The 23,855-nt window shown below is 39.9% G+C and overlaps 1 protein-coding gene across 1 annotated transcript; it reads left to right on the top strand.

Annotated features, from left to right (window-relative positions):
• The first annotated feature begins 2,119 nt into the window (after nt 1-2,119).
• LOC120733418 (guanine nucleotide-binding protein G(q) subunit alpha) lies at nt 2,120-22,616 on the top strand. The gene is made up of 7 exons (XM_040031602.1): nt 2,120-3,176; nt 13,732-13,916; nt 17,488-17,642; nt 17,770-17,898; nt 18,561-18,690; nt 19,470-19,623; nt 21,709-22,616. The coding sequence occupies exons 1-7, from the start codon at nt 3,041-3,043 to the stop codon at nt 21,897-21,899; spliced, it is 1,080 nt and encodes a 359-aa protein (XP_039887536.1). The 5' UTR covers nt 2,120-3,040; the 3' UTR covers nt 21,900-22,616.
• The last annotated feature ends 1,239 nt before the right edge of the window (nt 22,617-23,855 follow it).

The raw sequence follows: 23,855 nt of genomic DNA, 5'->3' as shown, positions 1-23,855 counted from the left end.
AAAAAATGTTTCAAGGATTCCTTAGCTTCCTTAGAAATTCTTCCTTTGAAGTTCCTTAGCTCACATGTACTATAATTGCTTTAATGTGTTAGTGAAGTAAGGCAAAATTTTAAAAACGCATAAGGTGGCTTCACTTTGCTATAATCCCTAACTCAGACTTGATGGTGCAAGGCCCATTTGCTTCACCCATGTTACGCATTGCTGAAAGCATTAGGAGTGTACTGTACAGTTCTTTTTATGAGGCAGTTAAAAAGTCACAAAATCTCGGCAAAACGGCCATCTAAAACTCATGCTTTCCATTTTAAGGTTTTAGATAATGATAGTGGCATGTGATTACATGGCTCAAATTAAGAAGTAAAATGGAAACAATACAGAAAAGAGATTTAGGCTCAAGATCTTGATCATTGTAATGCTTGAGACCTCAATTCTAAACCCATTCTCATAGGCAGAATAATAAAAAGTCTCCTGTATGCTCAGGAGCTACTTAAATGACAAAATCCAGTTACTGAAGATATCGTTCATTTATAGCATTGAGAGAATAGTTTTGTTGCTCAATGGTAAATGGTAAATGGACTGGTTCTTATAAAGCAGTTTTCTACTCTTTGTGAGCACACAAAGTGCTTTACACAACTCGCCTTATTCACCCATTCACACCCATTCATACAAGCACTTTTTTCTATGCTTTTTCTTTTTCTTTTCAATGTGACAGCTTTTGAAGGTGCTCCTGGTTTTGATGTCTAATTGCACATGATTCACATGTGTGCTTTTCACATGTCTTTACTAAATGCCAGCTGAATTTGTTTATTTACTTATGTTGTTTTTATTACAGCTTCTACTATCCTCTTGGCCAGGTCTCTCTTCAAAGAAAGATTAGAAAAAAGATATAACAAATGAAAATACAGAAAAAATAACACCTGCTGCATAACTCTCCAGATTGTTTGAGGTATATACAAGGGCTTGATTTAATATTAAAATTTGTTTGGTGATCTGAAAAACGCAAGTGTAATAAATATGCAAAGAAAAAAAAGAAATCAGGAAGGGATCCTTCATATTCAAAGTGGTGGACATGAAGGATCTAACATGTCGAAAAGCGCTATATAAATGCAATCCATTAAATACTGCAGACAGGCCTGGTTTCCTTTGAATTTAGTGAAGTTTTAGACTAAGATTGACACTATTGTTCTTAGCAAGGGATTAGACCTAGAATTGATATAATAATGGCTGTAGGTCAAGAGGTAGAGCTAATAATTGGAAGATTGGTGGTTTGATTCTTGGCTGCTCTAGGCTGCATGCCAAAGTATCCATGGGCATGACCAAGTTGTGTTCACTGGAGTGTGAAGTTACATTGAAAGCACTTGGAAGAAAAAAAAAGGTTTTGTGTAAATGAAGAAATTTGTATTAAGTATTTTCAGCCCTCAAGTAGAGTATACTCTATGCTACAGTATGTATACAATATGTTTTTGATAGACTGTAAGTCAAAGCTTGGAAAAAAAGAAATGTACCACAATTACACCACACCACAAGAAGACAATATTGAACAAAACACAAATGTAACCCTCCAGTTGACTTAAAGGTTAGCTGGAGATCGCTCTAAAGCGTAGTGATGGTGTGACGGACCATTAGTTTTAGACAGGTATAAATATGTGAATAAAAACCGCATTTTAATGACGGTGTCAAAGAAGCTCATAAAGAGCAAAGAGTCTAACAGCTAAGTTAAGTTAACGCCTCAGTGCCTCGCCAAAAATAGCACAAAATGACCTTCAGAGTTTACTGCAGTGCCGTTTGATTGTATACTGTGTAACTATATTATGTCCACTGAAACACAATCAGAGTGTGCAAGGTTAACTTCCACTAGGCGCTCATCACGCAATCACTAAAACATAAACTGTACTTCCTATGGCTCTCCATAAGGACCTCCTCCCACCCAGTGAGAGCACACACACACACACACACACACACACAAGAATAAAGAAAAGAAAAAACAGGATTGAAATGGAAACTGTAAAACAGAGATATGAAGTCCCAACATATCCCGTCATACGCATTTTCTATTCCACAGGTTGGTGTATAAATGACTTGTGTGGCGTTTGTTTGACGTGACACTCCCCCTTGGTCGATGGGAGGCCGACGTCACCCTGCCAGCGGAGGAGTGGATGGCCTGTGCAATAAAAATACATGAAGAGAATTGAGGAAAAGGAGAAGATTGGCCGGGGGAAAAGCAACAACACGGCTGTTATTCCTTTCTTCACGTTCCGCTCGTGAACCGTGGACTTGAGCTCCCTTCTGAGGCGCACTGGGATGTTTTTTCGCCTCTCTATCAAGAGCTCGGGCAGAAATGCTGTGTTATGTGCGGCTTTCTTGGCTTTTTGAGCGCACCGAGAGAGATAACTGTACTGTATCCCAGCCTAGCGGATTGGAGTGAAAGTCCGCCATATTCTGCCTTACCACGCCCGGGAGTGGAGCCATTGGAAAATAAACGGACAGCCTTATTCATGCGTTTTTCTTGTTGCCCTTATCCGCAGACGGTAACCTGAACGCGAGGGATTTCGTTTAATGAAAAATATCAACATTGACGACTTTGAAGAGAGGGTGGCCCGGCTCGGATGACAATGCTTAACGAGATCACACTGAGCAGTACAGAGGATGTGTCTTAAAAGGATCTGTTGATCATATTGAGACGGGAAAGCAGATTACACCTATTAAGATTGCACAGATATTCCACCGAAACCGCTTTGGACTGTTGTTTTGAAGCTGTCGGGAGGCCCCAGATAAGCGAAGCAGGGGGAGGGGGTGGGGGGGTCAATAATTTCTCAAATATCTAATTTTCCTTTCCACCACAATCTGTGCGCTGTTGGGACTCACTATAAGGGCGTCCACGCGTTATTTCACCACCAGTAGGCCTGTATGAGGACGTTATTTGGCATTCACAGGCCTGTTTTTTTTTTTTTTTTCTTTCTTTTCCTTTCTTTCCTTCTGCCCCTGAAATCTGGATGAATCACTAAGAGGGGAAAGGAGTGCGAGTTTTACAAAAGGAGAGAGAATGACCCTGGAATCCATAATGGCGTGTTGCCTCAGCGAGGAGGCGAAAGAAGCCAGGCGGATCAACGACGAGATCGAAAGGCAGCTCCGCCGGGATAAGAGGGACTCACGCCGGGAGCTGAAACTGTTGCTTCTCGGTAAGCTCGACGGGGAGAGCAATGCCAAGCCCGCATTCCTCTCTCACTAAAAATGCCTTTGTCGGCTGTAGGGAGTGGGGGTTAATGGGGTTTCCCCACCTGAGTGAAGTTTGGGTGGTAGGGTAGAACTATCTCGGTGTTATGAGTCGAGTGCACAGATTGGCAGGTCAGCAGAGGGAGGAGATGCTGCCCAGTAAGGCCTGCATGGCTTCCACTATATTAAAAAAACCACCTGATTTGAATAACTGTGACTGGCTAGTGTCGAGGAAACAAATGAGCGCTAGCTCTCCATTGACTCCTCCATGCTCTTTACAGGTTTGACAACAACCTGTGCAGCCAGATCTTAAGGGGCCCATCCAGGCGGTGTGCTTATAAGAGTGCGGCTGGGCCAAAGTCTGCGCTTTATTGGGCACAATCAAGACAGTTTTGCAGCTTAACACATAACCCTGGCAATCATTATATCCCAGATATCGATGTAGAGTGAAAGCTTGGCCACTTGATGTCCTATAATATGTGTAAACCTGTGTGTGATGGTATGCTCCTGCATATTATATTGTGGAATATTAAATTTCCAGACTAACAGCAGTATTCGGTGCAATACAGTGAGTAATGTATCATGGTTTTAATAGTAAAATTCTAAATTGTTATTTAAATTCTTAAAAAAAAAAAAAACCCTAAATAATGACATTCGTAACTGTCTTTGCAGTGTTTGGTTGTAAATGGGGGAGAAGGGGGCAGATCCTGTTAAGCAGCATTAGTCATACTGAAGAAATGTGAGGAAAACAAGTCATCTACTTACCATCCCGGTTTTAATTAGATTTTCAACAAAAAGCCCATTAGATGTGATGACTGTGGTCCTGGTGAGTGGTGCCAGAAACCTCGCTTCCTGATCTGCTGCTCTCCTCACTTAGTTCCTTAGAAAATGCAAGAAGGCAATGGTCTAAAGTACATTTAGGCCCTTAGATCGCAACATTGCCTCCCGAGTGATGCTTAAGAGGGACTGGATGAGAGAAGTTTACACCTTTGGCTGCTGGTTAAAACAAAACAATGACATGAATCCTTCTTAAATGGATTTGAAGGAGCTCACTGCCACCACCCTTGTTAAATAACTGTGCTGCTGTTGCCCCTTAATCTCTCATAATACACCACAAGTTCATTGTGCAAATTCATAAGCAGTCAGTGACCTTAAACAACAAAGTGTGTGCTATTTGAGGGCAGCTGTTTCTAATAATCTTGTATTTATTTAATCTTTAGTCAGTAATGTGTGAAAATTTGTCAGCCCAAAGTGAAAGGGTAGGCTGTTGTATTTCAGAGGGATTTACTTTACTTTAAAAAGATATAAAGTGAAATGGAGCATGATTATATAGAGACAGGAAAACAAGAAACAGCAGCACAGATTTTAGACGGTAGTATAGACTTTTTTCTGCTGTGTGGCTTTTTCCGGAGTTATAAGAAACATCTAAGGTTTGAGCATGGAGAGGCCGATTAGAGTATGAATAGGAAATGCGTTATGCTCAAGGCTAACCTAGGACAATAGACCTTATTAATCCTTGTAGAAAGTAGCGGCATTCATAAATACAATAGGCAGGCATATGCTTGAGCATCTAAAGCAATCCTGGATAAATTAACCATTTTATTTTTGGACCTGATTCAGTATATCAGCTCATATGCAGGGCTCTCAGTTCACAGTGATTGTTTATTTATTTGCGTGTGTGTTAATGCACACAAATACCACTTCTATTACAAGTGGTCAAGTGAAACAGAGGAAGATGTGCATATGTGAAGATGTGTGCTCTATATGACTGTGTCACCACAGATGCTCTGTGAACTATTATACAGTGACAGGATACGGGTATTCAGTTTTTCAAGCTTGCTAATTGCTTAATTTCCCCGATGGATTTGACCACTAAACTCTCCAAGTCAAGTTCACTAGTTTTCAGGATGACCATCAGTGGGCTTTTCAGAAATCATCTTGGCTTTTAAAACGTCACTTATAATCTTTCAAAACCACTAATTGCTTTGTGTCTACTGGGATCGTGTATGTTGAAACGCAGGCTACACAGCAAATGAGAAGATTGCAAGTTTTTAATCCATTCCTCAAGTATCTCATGTCCATTAAGAGCTAACCGGATAATGGGAATGTTCTGAAATTAACACTCATTTAACCTTATTGGATGACTGAGAATACATTAGCAGCAACAGTGTAGATGAGTTGATTCAGTGGGAGAAGGGCTTGATATGTTTCTCTTAAAAGCTGTCAAGTATAGATGTTGTTTAATGATAGGTCAAATACTGGAGAAACCGATGGTTTCTCTCATATAAGTGACTAATAAAGACTCTCTAGTTAACAAAACATTGATATATATATATTGTGCCTGAATATTTCATCCATACATCTATCAATCAATTTATCCATATCCATTCCCTGCTGCTTATCTGGGTTCAGGTTATAGGAACAACTGTCTAAGCAGAGAAGTCCAGACCCTCTCTCCCTCCAACCGCTTCCTTCAGCTCAGCCTGGGGGACATAGAGATTATATCTCTGTCCCCCAGGCTGAGTTGCTCTGAAACCTCTCGGTAGTACGTGCCTGAAACACCATACTTAGGAAGTGCCGAGGAGGTAATTTAGTCAGATGCCCGAACCTCCTCAATTGGCTCCTTGTGGTGTGGAGGAGTAGCAGCTCTACTACTGAACCTATTCTGAATGACTGAGCTCCACATCTTTATCTAAGGAGAGCCCAGCTACTCTTTGGAGAAACCTAGTTTCTTCTGCTACCATCTCATCTACAGTCTCATTCTCTAGCTCATGACCGTAGGAGAGGGTAGAGACATAAATCAGCAGTTTTGCTTTCAAACTCAGCTCTCTCTTCACCACTACAGACTGTCACGGCATCCACATCGCTGCAGACATGACCCCAATCCGCATTTTAGTTTCCCCAATCAACTCTCGCCTCACTAGTGAACAAAATCCTGAGATACTTAAACTCATCCACTTTCCAGCAATTTGTCCCTGATTCAGAGTTGTCATTCTTTTCTGGTTGAGAACCATTGCATCGGACTTGGAAATGCTAATTCTCATTCCTGCTGCTTCACAAGATCTCATCTTTAAGCCACTCAAGCAGAAACTATCCATCACTTGACTATGCCTTGAAATTGTGTCTATAAAAGTTACAGTTAGTTACAAAAGTTAAAAGTTAGAGTTATTGGCAAAGTCCAGCAGTCGACCGGGATGGAGTCCAGTTTATTAGCTGGTATTATACATCGAGCTCCTTCTGCCGTTGTACACGGACTTTTTTTTTAACATTAAAAAAAGTCTACACTGGATATTGTGCTTTATTTTAAACTTGAATTTCCTACACTATCATTGTTGAACTGATATGCCTGTGACCAAAAATTTTCCTGAAGTAGTTGGGGCAAAAAGCTTTAGAGTTTGAGTGCCTATAGTTCAAGAAAAGTGCATACTTACTACACATCTTTTTAGAAGCACAGCATTTGAGCTGTGAACTGCATTTTATCGGAGTTTCTCACATGACATCGTGTGCACATCACTCAAGATTTGTCCACAATGTATGATGCCAGGAAAGTATGCGTATTCTCCAACTAGTTGGTAGTGGTTCATGGAGGTAGCTGACTCTCAGTAAGTGAAACTGGTTTCTAAGAAAGTGCTGCTCCAAAAACCTCCTAGTGATTGCTTTGGTTACTAGCAGATTTACATGACCGAGAGTTTGCAGACAAACGTGAAAAACTACAGGCAATTACTCGCCATGCAGTACTAAAACTTAAATAAGTGTGATGCAAACCGGAAAGGGTGAAGGTTCACCCTCAGAGTAAAAGTTGTGTCTTTGTACTGCAACTGGTATTTTTCAGAATCTACAGTTTTTACTTTGACAGCAAATGGTTTCCATTTATGGTTTCTGTTGCACTTTTCACAGTTTCTCTACAAGTTGGAGAGTAGCTGGAGAGTATTTTTAGACAGGTCTGCCTTTTTATGCAAACTACAGCATATGCTACCAATCAAAGTAATCATGTTTTTGCCAACTGGTTGGGGAGTACATGACCCATCTGTTCCCTAGAAAAAGGTGGGTCCTGTGAAAAAATGAGGGTCACTGTCCATTTCTAGATTCTAGGCCTGTAAGAGTGGGCCTTTTAGCAATCATTTAATCAGCGACTGCTATCAACCTCATGCAACCACTTTAAGCCACCTGATGAGTTCTCATTTTTTATCTTAATAACTATTAGTTGCCATGGACCAGTCTCTAAGCCTGTGTGACTAGGACCTTATTCACTTTAGCCTATATAGTCATCACGATTGTCATACAGCCAATGTGGCTTACTAGTTAATGTCATGTGCTTAGTGGTCTTGGCTGTGTATACCTCAGTAGTCAAAACGGGATTTAGTTTTGACTATTGCTAAAAATGTTTTGTTGAGGTCAGAGGAGAATGACCAGACTGTTTCAAACTGTTAAGAAGACAACAGAAACTTAAATAACCTCTCGGTACAACCAAGGTGTGCAGATGAGAATCATTGAATGGTCTACAACAGCAGAAGACCGCACCACGTGTCACTCCTGTCAGCAAAGAACAGGAAAGCCTATGATTCACATAGACTCACCAAAGCTGGTTAACAGAATATTGGAAAAACATTGCCTTGTCTGAGTGTTTTTCTGTTGCAACAGTCAGCTGTCAGTTAGAATTTGACTTTAACATGAACTTATGGATCCATCCTGCCTTGTATCAGGCTGGTAGTGTAATGGTCTGGGGGATATTTTATTGGCATTGAACATGAATGAACTCACTGTATTCAAACGGTTTCTGTATCCCAATCCAATAGAACACCCTTTGGATGTGGTGGAAAAGGAGATTGAGATCATGGATATGCAGCTGACAAATCTCAGGTCAATAAGGACCAAAATCTCTGAGGAATGTTTCCATCACCTTGTTCATTCTATGTCAGGATGAGTTAAGGCAGTTCTGAAGGCAAAAGGGGGCCCAACCCAGTAGTAAAGACTTTAGCATCATTTTATGGAAGGGGGCAAGATTAGTGCCACGCATTTAGCGTCTGATCCAGTATGAAATATGATCACAGTCTACTCTTCCGTTCTGTTATTGTTTTTAAATAATGGCCAGTTGGCCTTTGAACTGCTGGATATATCATGTCATCTTTTTTTTTAGCTTTGTACTCTATTAGATATTTTAGGAAATTGTCTTAATTGGCACATAAACTCTTGAATTATGGCAGGAGCAAAAACCTGTTTTGTGTTACATTGCTGGTTTAAGGTCAAAGACAAATTGTTATCAGCTCATCCCAGAGTCCAAGTGGCCAAATTTGAAGAAACCCATTCAAAACTCTTTTGGCCATGGGCTGTTGTGGGAATCTAGGCATATTTACTTTATCTAGAAAATAATTTGTAGATTAATAATAGATACCACTAATAATAGACAATTCTTGTTTTATCATTGAGGTCTGAAGCGTCTGTTGACTCTGAAATGGGTTAAACATGACTAATTATTGGGCTTGTCTACATTTGCTAAATTAATTTAAAATTGCTCAATTACAAAAATGGCACGACCCAGCTCCAATCCTTAAGGGACCATTGAACCTAGTTTTTGGTGCTTGTCCCCCTTTACAAACTTTCACATGCATGCCGAAAATTAATTTGTAGACAAGTGGGATGGACTCGAAACATGAGATGCCTTTACAACTTAGGTTATAGATTTACCTCAACAAACACAAAAGATATATTCTAGAATGTCCATTTTGAACAACCAAATAATTTTGAAAATCATTGCATCAGTGCTGGCGTGACTGGGTGAATGAGGCAATTTGCGTAAAGCGCTTTGAGTGCTCAGAGTAGAAAAGCTCTCTGTAAGAAATAGTCCATTTACCATGTTGTGTCATGGCTATGACTGAACAAAGTCCAGCCCTACTTATAGCGACTCTCTCACCAGCACATGGTTGTTATTGTTAGAGGAATGCCTAAAGGTGTCTTATGTTTTGATTAACGTATCAATCAGTGTTTAAGTCATTTTTATTCATTTCAAAATCATTGTTTAGCTTCCAGATTTTATGATAGTTGGGTCCACTTTTGGACAATTTTTCAAAATTTTGCCTCCAAAATTGATTTTTAAGTCAACGTGGATGTGATTGAAGGGCAAAATTTCTACTTGAGATCAAGCGACTGACTTGGCCATTGAAGAATATCCCATTTCTTTGCCTTGAGAAACCTTTGGGTTGCTTTTGCAGTATGTTTTGGGTTATTTTCCATTTGCACTGTGCCCGATCAGTATTGCACCATCTGATTGAATCTGAGGAGATAGTATAGCCCTGCACACTTCACATTTCATCCTGTTGCTTCTATCAGGAGTCTCAATAAATCAATAAATACTTGTGACAGAGTCAACAAAGTCTATTCAGTGAGACAAAGACTTCAGTGAGACTGACTGTTCTTGAGTTAGTCAGAAGTTGTATCGTAATCAAGGAAAAAAATGCAGTCATGCACTTTATTTGTTTTCTGTGGTCTTTCAGGTCTCTTGGTGTATCTGAGCTTGTCAGTGCACTCACTCATTTTAAGCATGTGCCGGGATTGTTGTCAACCTCTTATTGAGAATTACAGTAAATAGGTACCAAATGCAAGTTAAGCACTTGGAACCAACTCCAGATCTTTTTTTACGCTTTTTGACTTAAAAGTATTTGCAATGCAAAAGTGCTGAAGAAATTGAGAATATGGTTTAATAAGGCACCTTGATACACCCCAGCAGTTCTACTGAATTCCCCTTTCTATGGAGTGTTTTGGCTCTTTTCAGTCTCTGCCATTAACACCAAATTGATCCGACTCCTATAGGAGTGATTTTCTTTAGAACCGTTAAAATATAAATATATCTGTTTTATTGTTCAAGAGTTTTAAATTCTCTTAATAAAGTAAGGTTTATTTTATGTACTTTCCTGTCATCCAGTTAAGATTGTTAAACACAGTGAAATCCCTGGTCTGCAGTGGTAGTCCTACTTACAGCAGTGGTCAGTTATGCACATGTATAACTGACCTTAGTCAGTCATAAGGATCTAAATAATGAACTAAATATTCACTTATCATTTCCTGAAAGTATTTACTCTCTTGCATTTAGTGTTAATGTATATTTTGAATACAAGATGCTGTTAAAATTAGGGAGCTTCTGTTATTTGGTTAGTCAAATAAATGAAATGTAAAAACTCCTATCAAAGTAACTGAGAGGGAGAAGATTGAAATCCAAGTCTGTCACTCTTGTAACTGTACAACAGCTGAATAGTTTTCGCTTTCAAATTTAGGACCAAAGAGCGTCTGAGTTTTGTTAAACTCTCATTAGTAGCAAGGCTGAAAATCAAGGTCCAATAATCTATGCCGATGAGGAACAAATCGAAAGTATTTGTAAAAGTGAAACTGGCACTCAGCCTTCGTGTCTTAACTCTACTTAAGGTGCTGCTAAGAACTTGGAAGTGAGTGACTTTCTTTTTCACTCATAGAGTCAGTTTAAAATGAGGTACGTTCTTAAAATGTCTGCGCACTGCAGACAGTAATGGAGTTTGGCGAGTCTTGAAAGCACAAAGTTCAAGACGTCATTTGGCCAGTGAACAGGAGAACTTTTAATTATCCTTTTGATACACTTAAACCAAATAATAAGCACATCTTAAGTGTGAGTGCTGAGTATCTTCAAGTCAAGTTTTAAATGTCCAGGGTATTTAATAATTAAAGGAAAAGGAAGACCGAGCAGCTTGTTTTTTTTTTCCTTTGGTCTTTTGTCTTATTGTGCTTTTGCTTCTGAGTCAGACAACTTTCATAGAACTCGTGCCATGGCAGATGTAATGCTGATCCATAGACACCATTACACACTTGGGTTAATCTGGGGTTGCTTCATCGATTGGAAACGTGACTCAGCAGCCACTAATGGCCAGAAGACAGTCATACAGAGCATATTTGCTGTCTCCCTATCTTTTTCAGTGCCTGTTATACTCATTGGTGTAATGGAAAAGATCCATTAAGACAGAGATGTGGTCAAGCGATTATGATTCGTTTTCGAGTAATTGTGTACAAATCTATGAAGTAATGTGTGTAAAAATATAGCATTCTTGTAGGAGAGTACCTCACTTTTTTTTCTGTGACAACCAGGATGATGTCATCGGCATCCATCCATTTTGCTACCACTCATATGGATCCAGCTAGGCATGCTAGGAAAAGCTGCCAAGACCTCACTACTCTCCACCACTAAAGTTCTTTGGGGGCTTTCCCATGCATGCAGGCCGGGCAGGGTCTCCACCCAAAGCATCTTACCAAGGAGGTACTGAGAGTGCATACTAGACCAAGCCTGATGATTGGGATCCTCACCCAGAGCATCCACTCTACCCACCTCAGACTCTGAGGTGCTAATTCTGTCACCCACTTCACTGGTGTTAGGAAAAAATGTTTTGAATGTATTATTTCTTAAAATTAGTTAAAGAATTACTACCCATTATTTAGGTTATTGTAATTGTTAACTCCCAGTCATTAACTGGAACAACAAGGTAAATAACACTATGCTGTTTGGACAGCAAATACAAATCCAAGTCTAAATCATAAAGCATAGGCTTGTATGAGTTTTGCCTTTCACCCAATTACAGCTTAGATGGGCTTCAGCCCCCAGTTGTGACCCTGACCTGGATAAGCAGTTGAGAAAATGGATAAATGGACAGATGTGGTTTTCTTTGCTTTGTTTAGTGGAAAAGAAACCATATGCATTGTGGTATTCATCAAATTAAGTTGAATATGCATGGAAAAACAATGTATTCTAATACCTTTCCTCAAAGCGACATTTATTAATTTGGAGAATGATTGCTACCTCCCTGCAAGCTTCTATTGGACTACACTAGAAAGCCTGCTTTGGCTTCACTTTTGTTACAAAGAAGTGCAGCATATTCAGACTTCTATAAGAGAGACGCTCAGTTAATATGCACTGCAGCACACATGCAAAACATACTCTTAACTTCATGTTAACTCTTGAAGTTATCCAAGAGGTACTAGTTAAGACTGTTCCACTGGTCTGCCAAGATTCTCAATGAACCAAAGGGAAATCACACCCCCAGTTCTTCACACCCAAATAGTTCCTGTCACCGCTGAGAGGACAGAGATGTTGTTCTTGGTCTGTCACCAGACTAAGCAAACAGGCTGGGAGGAAGAGTAACCAGCACATAATATCATATGTGTGAGTGCATGAGTGGATGCGTTCATATGTGTATGACCGTGTGCATGTACTGTTCATCTGTGTGTATAAATGTTTATTCCAAGACAGGATGTTGTTGCAAAAAGCCACGATTCATCTTAGGATAGGAAATATCCCTATACACATATTTATGTTTGTAATTCTGCAAGAATCCCTTTCATTCACCATAGTTACTTTAATCAGCTTTTCATCATTAACAATGGACCCAATTACTGGGCAGTGTAAAAGGGGTTGCTAATAGCTTTGTACCCATAAGAAAATCATGGGTGGATACTGAACATGGACATTTGGCTTTGATATTAAGCAGTTTATAAACTATATAGTAAAAAGGTTTTACCATCTGGTTGTGTCCATATCAAAGTAGAGCAGTCAGTAGTTGGTAAACTTAAAGCAAATGAAGCAGGTTCTCTCTTACTGTCTGCTATACTGGGAAAGAGGTAATTTCAGACAGTATCCGACTTGATTCCTCCAGCACTGTCTGAAGTTTGAGGACTGAGGACTCCTTAATATGCAACACGAGTATGGATATCGCCTTCAACCAGCAGTTTGTGTTGCTCCATGTCACGCTGTCTCTGTTACAACTTTATAAAGTAATCCTGCCTGTTTGCTTGTTCAATCTTCCTCCGTGATGTGAAATATAATAATGCAGCTTGAATAAAAAAGGCTGTTAGACAGCGGCACTTCGGCATTTTTAAAAACGTTTTTATTTTTTACTGTGGGTGGATTGCTGTGGGGTACAGGTAATTATGGAATGTGAATGAAAGAGTGTAGTTTAAAAAACGAATTTAATGCCAACATCACAAGTTTGTTTTTGTCATTTTCAATGAAAACAAATGCTACACTGCAGAAGTCTATGTGGATTTTTTTTTTCTTTTCTTCTCTTGAAACGCTCTGACAGCCAAGTAAGGATCTTGCAGGGTCCCTTCTTCTTTCTTTTTTTTTTGCTTTGGTTTATAGCAGCTAATTATGATCTGCACTTGGATTTCAGCTCTGCCCCTATAAATGGGGCAAATGCAGTGCAATCAAATTTATTTTATATCCATACAGCTATGGCAATCTCATGGTAAGGACGTTGTACAATCAGTGCCGCCTATGTTCTGCATTTAGACCACTGGCTGTGCAAGAAGCCTCCCCTGCAAGGTTTTAATGCCTTTTCTCTAGTTAACAGTAGTGGATTAATTTTTAACAGTGAAAATAGTCTTAATGTCCATTTAAGAAGCATGACTGCCGACACAGGAGACGACACGCGTCGTCTGGTTAAATGACACTTTGCACAAACCTACTGTATAAATAAACTCTGTGTTCCCTTTTCCTGTGTACTTTCTCAGGCACTGGGGAAAGTGGGAAGAGCACATTTATCAAACAGATGAGGATTATCCACGGAGCCGGTTACTCTGATGAGGACAAAAGGGGCTTCACCAAGCTGGTCTATCAGAACATCTTCACGTCCATGCAGGCCATGATCCGAGCCATGGAGACGCTCAAGATCCCCTACAAGTATGAGCACAACAAGGTAAATGGATTCTTTCACTCCAGCTTTTCACGTTCTCCAACTTAAATGGCAGTTGATGGTGTCAAATAATTAGAGAAAGAGAGAGAGAGAGAGAGACTCTACGATGTGTTACATTGTGCTTGAGTATTTTTAGAGTGCCGTCTATCTTATTTGTAACAGCCATCCATAATCATTTCCTGTCCTTTTATAGACTTCCTGTGTCCTTAAAACACTCAAGTACTCATCACGCCCTTTTGAGTATTTGTGTTTGCATATTTCCTTGAAATCCACACATGCATATATGCACACCATCCCTGCTTCTACACTACTACCATACCCCACACTACTCGCTCAAATTTCACCTTGCTCTCTGTACTTAACACGTCGGCAGAGCCTCTTTGTTGTAGAGGAGTTACCCTGGTGTTCACAGCTTTGGGAACTGGTACAGGGAGTTTTTGCTCAAAGTTTCTTCCATGTGAAAGTGACAAATTAAAGGAAATGATGCTTAGGAGTCCACACCTTGGCACAGCTACTGTGGTCTTCAGTTTCTCTGTGTCAGACTACAGTCCAGGCTGATGTTTAATGAAAGCCTTTTTTAGAGATATTGTGTTTGTTATGTCAGTGTTAAAATCAGGTGTTTTATTCATAATGCACAAAACCAAATGCGCACTTTAATGTGAGAGCATTTTTGGTCTGTCCCATTTTATCAGCATTGTCATTTCCCTAAAATACATGTGCAAGTAGACCACTGGATCCCATTCATTCCATTAGAGGGGTGCAAAGTTGTTCCAATGCATTCTTTTTGGGAACCGCTTTAAGCGTTGCATAATTAATGCTGATCTGGACAGCTTAGAACTTTTTGACTGATTGCACAGTTGCATCATTTATTTGTATTTTAAAGTGAGATGTGTTCACCCAGGTAAGAGGGTTCCACTACGTGTTGTTCAATTATGTTGGCGGTTTTCAAATAGCACGGAAATCTTCGAAAGTTTGAATAACTACACTATTCTACAGACATTAAATTCGTAGTTCAAAACGACACATCTTTTCCCCAGACATGCAGACTGTAACGAGCGAGGAGCCCAGCCACTGCTGTCGACCAAGCGCGCATTATATGACAATCAGTGCAACCTGCGAGATTTAAAATGACATCGCAGCCGTGCATGTTTATGCAGATGTGGTGCACGGCTGTTTTCACTTCCCGTCTCGTGTGTGCATTTTCATGAGGAATGAAACTGATTGTGGTATATCAGTTGTGCATTTTCACCATTATTTTGCCCACTTTAAACACTTTAATTCAGAATATGCTGAATAAATATAATGCTTTTATGATCTATTTTTATGAAACTAAATGCAGGTGGGTTTCTGCTTCAAAATTTCTTCCCAAGCTTTTGGTTCATTGTACAGTTCTCATTCCAGTTTACCGCCATGTCTTGCACACTGCACATCCGCCATCTAATTTATAGTAACAGTCAATTTGAGGTTGATGTAAAAGTCTTTTAGGACCTGTACTAAAGGGTAGAACTGATTGTCTAATGAAATCAGAGCTATGTGCACAATGGAACCGTGTAACCTGTCATAATTTGTACCCAACATCCCTCTACTCTCATATACATACGGGTAAAATGGGAAGTATTTTATCCTTGACAAAAGAATTGACTGACATCACAAGGGAAGTGAAAATGAAACCCATCAATTGTGTTTACAGTGTCTTTCTGGGCTTTTATAGTAAATGTCACTCTCACAGTCTTTCAGGCCCACCCATTTTAAATAGGCCTCAATCTTCAGACCCCAGTCTTCACATGTCTGATGTATGCACGTCTCAGTCATGTACTGTAACTCTGTCTCAGACTAGGTGATCCACACTAAAAACAGAAACTGTGTTTGTGCTGGACTTCAAGGCTTGTAGTGGCAGGTTAAGAAAAAGGTCATGCTGTGTCTGCATGTAGACAGTCACTGATTTGTAAAGGTTCAGCACGAGAGGTTAATCTGCTGGTAAAAAGACTTGTTCTGTGGCTTTATTTATGTTTTCAATCTGCCAGTTATACAGTCAATCACACAATCGCTGTAAGCAAGGACACTATTTTCTGATTGTGTCCAAGTACTGTTTACCATTATCTTCACGAGTATCACGTGCAGTTTATTGACAGGCATTCTTGTGTGTCTGCTACTGCACAAACTTTTTTTTTTTCACAATCATGAATTCAATCTAACTTCAGTTAGAATGCACTGACTCATATCTGTGTCATCACAAAAGATTTACTCAGCCATATTAGATTTAGGAACTTGCTGAATGGTTTTATCCAAATAAATATGACAACTGCAAAGTTAAAAGTAAATCTATTCTTTACATCACTGGTGCGGCTAAAGCCACTGTAGACAATATAATTGATGAACATATGTCCCACTTTGAAGCCTCTGGATGACCTTCTTTTGTAGTCTCCATTTGGTTTAGAATCTGAATTTTAAGGAGCGAGTCTGAAACTGACTGATTGTCAGTCATGAGTTGTTAGCCAGTGAATATATCCCAGAAAATCCTTATTTCCAAAACACAATATGGACAAATTTTTTGATTTAATGTGACCTGAAATAAATGATTGCGGCTGTAAACCGGAAAAGTGCTTAGAGTTCGAGTCGGAGAGCTGTTCTTTATGAGACCAGAAAAGTATTTGCAATCACACGCCTCGCCCCCTGGTGGCCATTGAGAAAAATGCAGTTTTAAGGCACTACTGCTTTAATTGAGCTCCCTTGTTTAAAAGACGTCTAACCCCACTTCTTTTATGGAGGTTTTTGTCCATATTACATATGGAAAAACAATACAATTTAAATTTAGAAAAATGGGTCCCTCCCATGTACCTCAGAGTGGTTTGTTCTGTTATTTTTACCCTGTTTACAGTTAGTAAAGTAAAAAAGGAAATGTGAGGCACTGATATTTACATTTACCACACAGTAAAATTGAACATATTTAATATCTTGTATTACAAGCATTTATTAGTACATTGCATCACCATCTTGAGTGGGATCTGGCAACCTCCAGTTGCTTGAGGAAAATGTGCATCAAGTCCTAACTCACGTTGATGGAGGCAGAAGGTCTGTTCATCTTAAAATCTGAATAGTTTTTAAGTTTTTTGTTTCTGTATTTCACTTATGATTGAATTTTCAGATTCAATGCCTCCCCATTTCACACTCATGGAAGCACCCATGCATGACATACACAATGCAAACATTACGTATCCGTCCTAATCATCAGGAGTAGCTGTGCTGCACTGTTGCTCAACACTTCAACATTCAGTCACGTGTTGATCTCTTGCCATGGGACACAGCAGAGTTTTAGTGGGAATCTGGGCCGACAAAACTTTCCCCTTAATAGGCCCAGTGGGATTTGTGCTTCAGATATTAGGTCCATGCTGAGCCCCGGGGTGCTAAGAAATTCCTGCATACAGAATAAGCGAGTGAGAGCAGAAAATACACCAGTGATAATTAGGACTGTGTAACCTGTGCAGTGATTAATTTGTGTGTCTCTGTGTGTATGTGTGAGAGATACTGAATGCTTGATAAAGTTTTGATAAGTTAAGTTTCTGTTTTCCACCAGGCTCACGCCAACATAGTGAGAGAGGTAGATGTAGAGAAGATCAACAAGCTTGAGAATCCCTACGTCGATGCAATCAAGAGCTTATGGAACGACCCGGGCATCCAGGAGTGTTACGATCGAAGGCGGGAATACCAGCTCTCGGACTCTACTAAATAGTGAGTACAGCCGACAGCCGTTCAGGAAACGGGCGTCAAACTGTTCAACAGATTTCTAAAAGATCTCAGGAAAGAGATTTGTAGTGTCTGTGAGGTGCTGGATTGTTTTTACTGCCTGCCTCCTCAGTTACCTGAACGCACTGGATCGGATCGCTGAGCCAGCCTACCTTCCCACCCAGCAGGATGTGTTGAGGGTTCGAGTTCCAACCACAGGCATTATTGAATACCCATTTGACCTGCAGAGTGTCATATTCAGGTGAGATCGGATTGTTATTTAAAAAGTGAAAATGCAGTGCTGTGTCATTATGTATAACAAAAGCACAACCACTGTTCACTGAAATGGTGTTGTGTGACTTTGTTAGAATATCTTAATAACTTGATGGAGCTATCAGCTGACCTCAGGAAAAGGAAATGAAAGTAAACAAAGTGTTTTCGAGATAGGCTCTCAATGCAGCGAGAATACATGAGTGCACTCACTCTGTGAGAGTTTGAAGACGCTCAAGTAACCTGTGGACTCTACTGCCTTTAGAAAGAGGTGCACATCATCTGATGGTTATACTTACAAGTAAGACTGGGGATTAATATTTTATATGCAAGGAGTTTGATAAGCTTATAAAATATTTAAAAAGAATATTGTGCTTTGTTAATGCAGGTATTAAACTATACTCGATACGTAATGGACTCGCAGGTTCGCCTTTGAAGTTTATCAGATGTTTTCCTGATTATTTTATGTTAATAATCTGATTGAAATCCACTGAATATCTGATTCAGAAGTGGTCAATGGCATCATCACATTTGATTTGTCTTGGGCTTTCCCTTTATTAAACAACCTGCGTCAAGGGGATTAAGTCAAAAGGACAACCACACAAGACACTTCCTGTGCTTACAGTGACGTTGTTCTCTCTCCTGCCATGGCAGGATGGTGGATGTCGGAGGTCAGAGGTCAGAGAGGAGGAAGTGGATCCACTGCTTTGAGAACGTCACGTCAATCATGTTCCTGGTAGCCCTCAGCGAGTACGACCAAGTTTTGGTGGAGTCGGATAACGAGGTGATTTGTCCTTTTATTTTATTTTTTTTAGAAAGACCAAGAGAAATTTCACCAAACTACCGAGAGATTAAATGGTTTAAAGGATGCTCTCATAAATTCCCATTTGAAAATCCTTATTTCATGCGACATAGGAGATTAGTTGTTTGTAAAGATAAAAGCTTTCCCTATTTAAAACAATGGAAATCAGGTTCTCGGGCTGCTCGGTGGTGCTCCAGCTCTTTTTCCCTTGTAAATGATCAGCCAGCTGTTTTGAATGCCGCCTAAGGCCACGTCTCTTTCTTAAGAGGAATCGATGTGTCAGGGTTTTTTTTTTAAGTGTATTAATGAGCAGGTGTGCGTTCATATGTGTGTTGTCTGTTGCTGTTTTGTTTTTTTTTCTCGCGCCCATCTGTTTCCCTCCTTTTTTTGCCTGCATATTGTGAAAGTAGAAGACTGACCAGCTTCACGACCTTTATAATCCAATAGCATTAGATAGTTTTTATTATATAATATAAAATAAGGCATTCTGCTTTGTGCTTTTGATAAACAGCAGCACTGAGAGGTGTAAGACTCGCTATGAGAAGGGTTGCTTGAAATCAAGCGCGAGGGAGAAATTAAAAACATGATTGCCCTACTCTCTCATCTTTACTGCTCTCCCTCTGGTGCCGTGAAACAGTTATTAAAATCTGCACTTAATCAGGTTGAAGGACTGGTTTTTAATTAAGAGACTAACTATCTCTCTGTTTTCTTCCTTTATTTCTGTCCTTCTGCCCCCTCCCCTTCACATAAACTCGGTGTAGAACCGGATGGAGGAGAGTAAAGCTCTGTTTAGGACAATAATCACATACCCCTGGTTCCAAAACTCCTCAGTCATTCTGTTCCTCAACAAGAAGGACCTGTTGGAGGAGAAGATTATGTACTCTCATCTGGTTGACTACTTCCCAGAGTATGATGGTGAGTGTTGAATGATTGAAGAGTGCTCGTACCAAAACACTGACAGAGCTTACGCGAAGCCCCAAAATCAAGACTGTCGAGGTGTTTTTGAGTAAAGACGTCATGTTTTGTTTAACTCTTAAACATGTTCACAGATCACCTGCTGTGCCATTATTTTTGTTAGGCTTCAGTCACGCAGCAACTTCCAGTCAGGATGGAAAGATGTGAAGTCCCCGACTGGATGGTGAGAAGTGGCGGAGGTAGCTAGGTGAAATAAATCACCAAGGGGCCCTGTTGATTGCGTCGGTCAATAACCGATGTTCGTAGATGTAGAAACACTTGCAGAGCGGTCGTAAAACTTGGAAACAAGTGTGATTCAAACTGGGAATAGAGGCTGTTAGTCTCCAAAGTAAAAGTGCCTCATCACTGCAACCAACTTGCTTTCAGACTTTTACTTTGAAGGCAAACAGTCTTGATTTCCTGTCTGAGCTGTGCTCATAGTTTCAGTATCACTCAGCAAGTAAATGCCAAGCTTTTGCAGATAAGTTGGCGTCCTCTATGGAAACTACAGACGGCCATGGAAACCTGCAAAGCAATGACAAGGTTTTCGGTGTAACATCTACACTTCATTACGACCGTTTTCACCTAGCCACTGCTAGTAACTGCTCACCACCCAGTGACCGGTGGTTGTCAAGGGGGGGTCATTGACAGCTCTCCATGCCAGTGTGACTGGGGGTCCATTAGAACTAGTTTGTAGAGCTGACAGGTTAACTATGGCAGGAAATTTCTGCTTACAGTATAATATCTGATACACAGCTTTTAATGTATCAGAGTAATCTCTGCTATTTTTGTCATTTTTTTTTATTACACATATTTGATTTAAGGAAATAAATGCCGAAAAAATATTTCAAACTCGATATCAAGTGATGCAGATTTCAAGTGCTTTAAAGTGGCCCTTTTGTGCTAATTTACAAGGTCATAATTTTATTTCTGGAGTGCACTAGAACAGATTTAATATGTAATTCTTGCTCCACATTAGTTCCTGTCTATTTAAAGGCCAGCTATGATTGGTCACAATGACAAAAGCATTGAGTGTTTCTCACGTACTGCATCATTGGTGCTATTTCTAACTCTGTATCTGAAAGATCGTTCTAACTGTAAATGTAACTTTGAGCACAAACATTTGTAAATGGGGATTTTTAACAGATTACAACGTCTTGGATCAAATATAAGACTTCAAGCAGTGCAGAGAGTTGATGGAAAAATGCCTTCAGCGTGACAGCTTGTTTACATTAGTCATACATAATTTGACAGCATTACAGCAAACAGTGTACTACGCTACCACATTTGCCATGCACTGTGCACCATGGACTAATTGTATCGGTATTTTACTGTTGTGGGGACATGATAAAAGTACATAAAGAAAGTGTTACAGCATTCAAAGCTCGTAGCTTTGGTATTTTAAAGTGTGCAGCTTTAGAAAGAAAAGAAAATGATGTTAGACTGAAGCTTAACTGGTTGCCACATGATATTCTCTTTCTTATGTATATCTGTTAGTTTTGGGTGAGCCAAATAATTAAGCCACAGAAGAGAGGTGTTGACTATAAGTGAAGCATTCCGTGCAAACATTTCTTCTGGGAAAATGTAACAGTATTTGCTTTGAATTTTGGCCTTTGTAGTTTTTTGCACCAGAAACTTACTTATAAGATCAGTAATTTGCGCTCCTGCCATTGACTCAGCATCACTCACATACATGTAGAGCTTTAAAAAAACAAAGTGTAACAATTAACATATAATGTGAAATGTGCACAGGTAGACATTTGAGGGCACGTCGCTATACTGCAGTGAGTAAAGTTTTCTAAGTACTACCTGAAGCTCCACAATGTTTTTAGCTTGAGCTCTAGGGCAAATAAAAAATCTTCGGCTGGCAGACCTGAGGTACAGTCGTGGTGCGTAAATTGGAATGATCCGACAAGTATGGCAGGGAAAAACCATGAAAAAAAAAAAAAACATGGAGGATCTCCACACTGATATTATGAATGATAAACAAGCTGTAGTAATTTATAGCTGTGCATATATACTGATCCACGATATTCCCCCATGCAGGTCCGCAGAGGGATGCCCAAGCAGGGCGAGAGTTTATCCTCAAGATGTTTGTGGACCTGAATCCAGACAGCGACAAGATCATCTACTCTCACTTCACCTGCGCCACTGACACAGAGAACATCCGTTTCGTCTTTGCAGCCGTCAAAGACACCATCCTGCAGCTCAACCTAAAGGAGTACAACCTGGTGTAGAGCAGGGCAGAGCGGGGTGTTCCGACTGCAGGCCCTCAGCACACACTGACTGACGCAATCTGTGAAAAGATAGATCATATATACACACACACATTTTAAAAAAAAAATCTAATGGTTGCATAATACTAATTTATTTGCTGTCTGCTGATCTCTTGACTCCTCGAGGGGTGAGCGAAGTAAATGTTATCTTGCTATTTAAGAAGTGATGAAAAAGTGGGGACAGGATATTCGCGAGGGTTGGGTGGAAGGCGCTCAAATGAATGCAGTGTGTTTCTGTCCCTCCTGCCTTTTTTATAAAAAAAAGAAGAAGAAAAAAAAGTTTGAATTCCTTTTTTTAGCCTTCTTCCTTACCTGTTGTTTCATTCTGAAGCTTCATCACGGGCGTTTACCCGTTTGCCCAGCAGGGAGTGATGAGTTAGATGGCTTCATTTTTTTAATTTATTTTTTTAATCTGATAGACTGATTGGCAAGTCTTTTGATGAGTAGGCAGAATTTGTGATCTCTTTTAAAATGATTTAAAATTCATTTGATATATGCGAGTGGCTTAGATCTTTATTAATCTTACTTTGCATTGGCTTTTGGTGCCATTCAGTGAGTCGAGCATGTGTTTGGAGGGAACAACCCAAGTCGTGTGTCAAGTGACGGTCGTGTCATGGTTTTCAGCTGTCGATAGAACCGTTCGGTTGAGAAATGTGAGTGAAAAAGGCTTTGAAAATTAAAAAAAAAAAAGAAGGAAAAAAAGCTTTGAGCAACAAAGTGGGGACGCACACAGGGACTTCTGCTTTGTCGTGTAAAGATGAACCATGGCAGCGGTCACTTTACACAAACTGAAGGGAGCCGAGGAGGTAATAATTTATCAGACGATATGTTTAAATGATTATGTTCAACTGTGCCACATTAACGCTTTTTATTATGGTAACATGTATATTTATTGCCAAATGCCAAAAAAAAGAGTGAATGAGTGAGAGGGACAGAGGCCCAGACTCCACAGCTGTTCACTGAAATGAAAAGTGTTGCAGACAGGAAAGAGCAGGGCTAACAAACACTGACTCTACCGACCCGACGTATCGACCCTGGAGGTTTTCTTTTCTTTCTTTTTTTTAAATACATTTATTTCATTTTTTTTTTTTGAAGTGTTCAACACAGTCTGCGGTATTCTTCCCACCCCCGACACACCGACCCAGCATGGACTGACCTGAGCTACAGCGAGCTCGTGGGCTCTGAAAGAAGGGGCAGCTACACCCGGCGCAGCTACACTGGCGCAGCTAAACCCGGCGCGTTGAACTGCCTAAAATTATCCAATCACAACCTTGCGCCGTGGGCTGCAGGCCCCTCCCTCCAAGCCCGCGCCAGCCTGCAGACTTATCGAGTCGCATTTTAGCTGTATCTTTGTAATTGTCCAATCACAGCCCGGCTGTCTTGACTGTTGTAGTTGAATAGCAGTGGAGAATAAATCTGGCTAGTTCCTGTGTGAAAGGTAAAGTGTCGACGTTCAGTTGTACCAAAGTGAGCCCTTCTTGTTTCTAATTGGCATTTCTGATCTGCAATCCTTCATTCCCCGACTTACTTTGAGTACTTTTTTTATTTTTATTTCTTTCGTAACACTTCCCTAGATCATAAGCCTGTAATTAACATTTATTGAGGCATAGTGCAATTATGAATGCTATAATCATTGTACATACATCTCTCTCTATATATATTGCAGCATCTTTGTTGGCTTTTTAATCATTACTTTTTTTGTTGTTTTTATTTGTTTTGTTTGTTTGTTTTTTGGCAGATTGAATGTGCGGTATTGAAAATATGTATCTATGTAATTGTATTGTATGTCTAATGGCTAGTTCGTTTATGGAAGGAAAACAAAGTTATTTACATGTTTGTTTTGATTTGTTTTTGTAAGAGGAGAATGTAAATTTTGTGTTATGGCAGTCTGATTTCTCAGCGACGAAACATCGTTCA

This window comes from Simochromis diagramma, unplaced genomic scaffold (genome assembly GCF_900408965.1).
Source record: "Simochromis diagramma unplaced genomic scaffold, fSimDia1.1 OVJJ01000284.1, whole genome shotgun sequence".
NCBI classification, from domain to species: domain Eukaryota; kingdom Metazoa; phylum Chordata; class Actinopteri; order Cichliformes; family Cichlidae; genus Simochromis; species Simochromis diagramma.
The sequence above is the reverse complement of the archived record's forward strand: the minus strand, read 5'-3'. Positions and strand labels throughout refer to the sequence as shown.